The sequence below is a fragment of the Trichoplax adhaerens genome, genomic scaffold (assembly GCF_000150275.1).
Source record: "Trichoplax adhaerens TRIADscaffold_8 genomic scaffold, whole genome shotgun sequence".
Lineage (NCBI taxonomy): Eukaryota > Metazoa > Placozoa > Uniplacotomia > Trichoplacea > Trichoplacidae > Trichoplax > Trichoplax adhaerens.
In genome coordinates, this window is record NW_002060950.1 from 1,673,198 (window position 1) to 1,681,142 (window position 7,945).

Consider the following 7,945-nt stretch of genomic DNA (forward strand, 5'->3'; position numbering starts at 1 on the left):
GAATAGGTATACACGTATAGGTTAATGCAGTAGTAATGTTTAACTTATAGTTAAAACATTCCCATCGACGAATAATATTGTTAATTGTAGTATTTTCAAAGTTGTCATGGATAAGAAATTTAAAACTAGTTTGCAATAAATTTTTGATTCATTATTTATGCGATGGAATAGCGCATAGCGTCTCATTGAATTTTTAAAAATTTACCCAATATTTTACAAATTATACATGCACTCATTAACAGAACATTTTCATTAAAATACAACCGATGAATATATATTCCAACATAACATTTCTACATTTACAGATCTGTTTACTACTCGCACCCATAATTAATTATATCATGATTGTTACATTACTGGCTGATAAATACCATTCTGAATAAATACATTTCTACAGATCTTTTATATGATAGTGCAATCGATTTGGATTTACTAATTTCTCATTGATATGAAAAGAGAAGCTGAAATTAAAGATACATCAAGTAGTTATCACGTTTGCTCTTTCAACCAAGTAGGAATGGCTAGCGAACGCGATTCTAATACTTCCTTTAACTTAATGTTGTACGGTCTGTAAAAATTTCTTAGGTACATCTCAGAATCCTTGTCCATAGGTGGATACTTGCGACCTTTACTTCGACCAAGGCATTTATTACGTCCTCTCTCTCTCTTGACGCAGTAATAACCCTTTCTCTGATCAAATTGGAGCTTCATAGAGTAATCCAATATATCATTGACCTTTAATTTAATTTGAAGATCAGCCATTACTTGTATAGGATCGTCGATTAGTTGTTTACCATCTACAATTATAACATGAGACGGATGATAATAATCTAACCACCTTTCTAAATGGATAACATATTTTCCAGGTCTAATGCAGCGATCCTGTAATTGCTTAATAAGTCGATCTTGTTTCTTGTTAGTAATAACATCATAGAATGAATAATTTAATGCTGCTGGGTGAGAATGATTTTTCATATGCTGATACCATGAATAGGCACGCTTAACAGGATCTGATAAAATAATGATAACGTCAACATCAGGCAGAAGAGCATTCATACGTTTTGGGATTAAAGCTCGATCATAGTAGGTTGCACTTTTTTCAAAGTATCTGATTGATTGCTCAACCAGTGAGCTCTCAATAGGAGGGAAAAATTCCATATACCATTTTAAACCTTTGCGATAATTATTATCATTAAAAAATTGAACTTCTTCGAAAGTTCTTTTACTCGCTTTATTCGGTTTAAATTTTGGGTGAAGCGATAAATATAAGGAAAGCGCCGTAGTGCCGGTCTTTTGTGGCCCAACTATAATCATACTTGGCAACTGTTTACATCCTTGAACAAACGGCCAGATAGCTTTATGTCTTTTATCAGTGCATGGATTTAGCCAAAGTGGGTCTTTCTCATCTGGATACAATCGAAAATACGATTGACCTAGTTCCGATGGTGGTGCTGAGCTCAATTTGATATTTGTCCACCTTTTCAAAAAATCAATAGCATGAACGAAAGTGTAGATTGCCATACGATCATTGGCATAATTGGGCATATGAGTCATAAATATGCAAATAATATTATCAGTTAATGTACGAAATAATTCTCCACCAAATATGCTTTGATTCAAACGTTTAATACCGCCTGGATATGTCTTAAAATGTAAAGTTTTCGTAAATAATCCACATGTCTGTCGAGGTAGAACTTGAATGTTTTTATGAATAAAGCCTTTCCTTTTATGAGCTGGATTTAGATGATGGTATTCCTCAGTCGTAGTTACCGTAATATTCCAAACTCTTTTCCACGCATTATAAAGTGGCTCATAAGCGGGGTATATGCCTGAATGATGGGGAGATACAGAGTAGCCAGGTACAATAGGTAAATTCGATCTAGTAGCGAAATTTCGACTGCGCTCCATATCTGCAATCAACAATTCCGTTGTCTGAAAAAGATGAGGTTTTGTATGCTTCCACATATGGCAAAACCACCAAAATTTGCTGGCGTTGCTTATTAAGGCTATATCGCCTCGATTTTCTGTGGGTAGACCCTTCATGAAATAATGGCCTGAAAAGCCCAACATAAATTTAAAATTGTCGACATTCTTTCGAATCATTTCTTGGCCTTTTAACATTGCATTCACATCTTCGTCGGTCATTCGTATACCTTTCTTACCAACAAAGACATCATCGACATCGACTTGTAACCACCTGCTTAATTGTCGTTGAAAAACACCATTAGATAAATAAGCGATAGCATCAAGGAATAACAATCTGATAAGCCAAAAATCGATACAATTGCCAAAGAAAACTCGTTTAATATTATCATCTTTTCCATCATCCAGTAATCCACCAACATATTGTTGGCCATTCTTACTGTTAATATATAAGATAGGCTGCATATGAGTATAATTGTTGAAGACAGTCCAAGGTCGATTTGGCAAGTTGTGTGTTACATTACCACCATCACGTGTTAATCGTAATATTGGATTTGGGCTTTTAATTCGAACACTTGCGACATCAGGAAGAAATTGATTACTTGATAATATTGGTATGTTAGTATGATGAACTGATTCATTATTAGCAAATACCAAAATACCAACACGTTTTTGTTCTTTGCAATAAGTAGTGACAGCTAATTTATTACGTTGGCTAAGGTTTACATAATATTTTAGGCTGTCAAATATAATCAATTTGAAATGACGTCGATTTAATAAATATTGTGGTAAATTATCACCAACTGTAATAGAATAATCCAATTTGTTAGCTTCAATAGCAGTTGCGATCCCTTTAGCAAATGAATTAAGTTTATTTCGACGTGAGATAATTAAAATTTTAACCTTTTTAGTTGAACGCTGTTTGCGACTATCAGACGATGATAGCAATAACAATTGTAGTGGATTCTTTCTGGCTATACCATCACTAATGAGTGGTAGCCGATGATTATATCTATATTTGGGTGAAGTTTGCCGTAAAATACTACCATTTACAATCCAATAATTATTATCATCATTTAATTTCCATTTATAAGCATTGATATCGTTCGTTATTGCTAGAAAGACCGTCAATGAGATATAGCTCAAAACCAAACCTGATATAATGAGACGATGCGGACTGCAAGTTTTCGTCATGGCCAAAGAATAAGAATATTTACAGTTTGCTAGAGATTAGGTAATACGTAGACGAGTATAGTAGTGGAATATTCAAGAATTCCCACTGCACAGTGTACAGTACTACTTGTAGACAGTTTGTTATGCTCGCTATAGGTAAACGGTACTAGTACAGTACGTCTGCTCAACAATTTCTTGCTCAATCTTGTGAAACGCCAAATCCAATTGATTTGAAACTTGTCGTTACCTCGCAACCGTGATTACCTACGGGGACAAATGTCATGATGATTGCATTCAAATGAAAAGCATCTTATGCAGTAGCTGATATTACTGTACATAGGCCACGACGAGGTAATTGCTAGCGAGCTATTCGGTTATCCGATTCTCGAAATAAAAACTCCAAATCATCCTTGATAATAATTAATGCGAATACAGTACAGTCATTGTAAGAAGAAAGTTTCAATCAATTTAATCCTGAAGTGAGTACGATTTCTAGTTAGTCAAGAATTGACGAATTAATTATCCATTTTATAAGCTATGGATCAAGCATAAACAGATATCAAGACCAAACTACTGTACCTGATTTGCAGTTTAAATCGCAAGAATCCTATTCAAAGTGAACTACTGGGTAAAGCTAAGTGTGAACAACAAGAGTTATACTAGTACAGTACAGTACTGTACAGTACTCATTAATGTACAGTATACTGTAGTACAAGGTACTGTACACTTGTAAAGTACTGTACAGTATGCAATACGACATACAGTACGCATGAGTGTTTGATTTTACAGTATAATACTGTGTACAGTACAGTACAGTACAATTACAGTACTGTACAGTACTGTACTGTACTGCACTGGTACGCTACTGTACAGTACGGTGTATCATTACAGTACAGTGCACTGTACTGTATGCATAGTACTGTACTCTAGTCAGTACACGTTTTGGACATCGCTATCGAAAGTAAAGAAACTCAAAACGAGATTACTCCTAGTCCCTAGGTCACTTTACAGTTCCGCAGTTGCGATCTTAGTGCCAGCTACCAATCATTTTACCGTTAATAAAGAGTTGTTATTATAAGAAGGGAGCTGGAGAAGCTTTTTAACTTTAGTCAACTGTAGTAACACACTATGGCATCTAAATCCCCGTTAATCCTTTTAGCATGCGGCTCCTTTAATCCAATTACTCACATGCATTTGAGATTATTTGGTAGGTAGGAGATTTGGAGGTGGGACGTTTGCATTAATCATTTTTCTACTTGTAGTTACATAACGCTTCTAAATAGTGCTACTATTCTAGTCTATACTCAGTAATACTTTACAGTACAGTGAAGCCATAGCAGTATACTATTCTACACTTAAGAGTTAATCGAATTCATTTTAAATACAAACATCTATTGTATAAAAATGTAAATGGCATGTCATTGGCTCGTTTTTACCTTTGCTCTTGCAATTAGCGTGGATACTGTAGGTGCCACTTCTTTTACAGTCTGCAAAGTTAAAAGTTCAGATAGATGAAGTTTCAATACGTCCAACTACAGCTGTGATGCTAACCAGAAGTAAACAACGTCATACTCATTTACGATTTCGTATTGCACAATTGCACTTCTGAGGCTCAAAAAGTTCTAGCGATAGCAGTCAATTGTTCACAAGCTAGAAACAGCTTGGCTTTACTACTTATAATATTGATGTATATTACATATATATATAAAAGTCTGTAAAACTTTATGCATAGCCAATATTTCCTACCGGTTAGACTAACCTACAAAAAGTCAGTATGTTAGCCGAAAACTTGGATTAATTATATACGAGTATTATAGTCGGTATACAGTATTCAATGATATGACATTCACATTGCATACACCTATCCAAGTACTTTAACGTAAGCTACGAATGATTTAATCAATCATTAATTAATTATAATAATACACAATTATATGATGTGATTGCTAATCATATCTACCTACCTGTCGTACGTTGCAATATATTCGAAGGTACTGATTTTTATTATTATAGCAAAATACGTATCGTTACAATGTCCAATTGTATACGTGTATTTGACTAATAATTATTATTTATATACGCGTATATATATAATTGTAAAATTATTATAATATTAATTGATAAAATTTGCGAGACCAAGTTTCGTATTTGTAGCACGTAGTTTGCTATTAATATTCGTAAGTGCTCATACCAGTGCACTGTACGCGTAGATAGTGGATCTATGTAGTCGAGAACATACAGTATCTATAAGAAGTTTATACTACATAGTAACTACGGTATTATATTACAACATCTTGCAACAAAGTTATGTATTAAAACGTACATATATCCATATCTACGGCATATAGTATTTTTTTATGCTTCGGTACATGAGATAACATATGGAGATAGTCCTATTAAGTTAAGTGTCACTCATTTAACAGAGAATGCAAGAGACGCTATGAATGCAACTGGTTACTATAACGTTAAAGCTGGTATTGTCTCTCCAGTGCACGATTCTTACAAGAAAGAGGTATTGCAAAAACTGAATTACACAGTATGTACGCGTATGTACGTGTATATATATATATAATGCAGCTGACTGTATACAAAACAATCTTGACGGAACACTTTGCTAGCTTATAATATTACAATTTGGTATTATTCTACAAATCGTCACATTTTATTTTATACGATCAGAAAAAGATTTATGTTGAAAGTTTTTATTAAATATTCATGAAAGCAATTTCTTGTTGCTCATAGAACATAATAGTCTACGACACTCACTGAGATACAGTGAAAATTTGTTTCTTTTATGGTATAGAGTTGCTAAGAAAGCCAACATACATGATATGGAATCGCTTTATAATAACCGTAACTGATTTATAATTCATTCATTCATTAAAAATAAATGTCTACTTGTAACTTGGAAGTTCTAATAAATAGAGTATAGCGCCTATCTTGCGTTTAGCTGCAATATACTGATTGATGTTGCTAATTTTGTGCAGTAATCAATCAAAGTAATCAATTTAGATTTGGCACATCATTTCAAATTACAGTATTTCTCAAATAGCTAGCACAAAGTTAAATTTTTCGACGTGATAAGAATTTGGTACCTAATTTCACTAATATTCTGTCTAATTGCGTATGTATTTATTTAACTGTTTTAGGGATTAATTTCCTCAAAGCATCGTTTGGAAATGTGCAATATAGCTTTACAAACATCGGATTGGATAAGGTCAGATAGGCCATCAGAGATTTTAATAATTTACATCACCAGTTGCGTAGCAATTCCAGAATCAGACTTACAGTAACTCAGGCCGTTAGCAATGAGCATCATTTGAGACCCATCCACTAATATACTTAAACCCTACTATAACGGAGATAGAATAGACGTCAACGTTTAAAGATGCTAATTGACTTGTTACTCTTTTGTAGTGTTATCGATAGTAAACCTTTATTCTGCATTGACGTAATTAGATTCTTGATAGAGCTTTTCTCGAGTTTTAGGATGTTTTATTCCCATTAGCTATGACTAATGCTCGACTTGCCTACGAATATCTTACAAGTGCTTATCTATGATTTTTAAAATCTCTATTTTTTGCACTGCAACAATGATCAATAAATTTTATAGATTTAAGGATTCGATTCTTACTCGGCATATGTAGATGCAACGATTGGGAATGCAGAAGGAGCGAATGGTCTAGGACTGTGGAAGTGTTACGGTATATAAAATCCATATCTCATCAGCTTGTAGGCCACGGCGAAGACGATAAAGAAGGTAACAATAAAAGTAATGGATATAATCTTAAGTAATTAATATTACTCTGAGTCAAAAAGATCCTATCATTACATCGACTGACACTTGTTCACTGAAGCATCTATTTTCATATTTTCGATTTATATTGCTACTGAACGGTGTCAAGATGTTGGCGTAAAGTTACTGTGTGGTGCAGATCTTCTAGAGAGTTTTGCAACACCAAATCTTTGGTCTACTGATGACGTAAGTTGGAGGTGTTTTTAAGCCATGTTGGAGTAGCATAAGTAAGAGCTTTTATTAATTTTTAGAAAATATTTATTCTAGTTACAGGAAATCGTAGAGAAATTTGGGCTAGTTTGCATAACTCGACATGGTTCGGATCCTCGTAAATTTATCTATTTGAGCGATCTTCTGTGGAAATACGAAGTAAGAGAAATGAATGAATATCTACGGAGTAATCATGTTTCGGTTATTCTAATTATCGTGCAGATAAAAAAATAGCTGCAAGCTGGTGTTACAGATATATCTTTTGCTTTGCAGAATAATATTCATATTGTAACAGAATGGATTCCGAATGAGATTAGCTCTACATGCATCAGGTTTGATAGAGCTTTATACCGTACTTTAGTAGTTGACCTTTAAAGCTTTAATACATATTATCTTGTGTAATAGTCATCAAGATTTTCTGTTATATTGAATATTTTCCTTTATACTATGCTTTAGCAGGAAGTCATAATATGCGCTTTAGTAATCATCTTTCTTTGTTTCATTTATAGGAGAGCATTGCGACGTCAACAAAGCATTAAGTACTTGGTACCGGATTCAGTAGCGGATTATATTTATAAACATTCTCTTTACAGTACAGTACACTAAATTAATGGATGATAAAATTTATACAGAAGTGTTTTCTCTTGACAAATTTTATAGTCTATCTGTAATTTTAAAATTACAATCATTCAGATGTGATTTTGGGGGCAGATTAATTTTATTAAATTCGTACGTTTATCGACCTGTAATGCGCTATCTTTATATCATAATTCACTTGTAGACCAAAAGTTATCTTACTGTTAATAAATCTTTTGTCAAGATAACGCGTGTCGGTTATTATTT

At 33.5% G+C, this 7,945-nt stretch overlaps 2 protein-coding genes across 2 annotated transcripts; one reads left to right on the top strand and one right to left on the bottom strand.

The window, feature by feature from the left end:
- Window positions 1–489: 489 nt before the first annotated feature.
- On the bottom strand, window positions 490–3,117 carry TRIADDRAFT_28257 (uncharacterized protein; the record flags this gene model as incomplete). The annotated part of the gene is made up of 1 exon (XM_002114749.1): window positions 490–3,117. One exon carries the CDS (start codon window positions 3,115–3,117, stop codon window positions 490–492), a length of 2,628 nt encoding a protein of 875 aa, XP_002114785.1.
- A 1,107-nt stretch (window positions 3,118–4,224) lies between these two features.
- Window positions 4,225–7,708, top strand: TRIADDRAFT_28369 (uncharacterized protein; the record flags this gene model as incomplete). The annotated part of the gene is made up of 8 exons (XM_002114565.1): window positions 4,225–4,303; window positions 5,520–5,608; window positions 6,246–6,313; window positions 6,744–6,856; window positions 6,954–7,078; window positions 7,160–7,261; window positions 7,376–7,434; window positions 7,612–7,708. 8 exons carry the CDS (start codon window positions 4,225–4,227, stop codon window positions 7,706–7,708), a joined length of 732 nt encoding a protein of 243 aa, XP_002114601.1.
- Window positions 7,709–7,945: the final 237 nt, after the last annotated feature.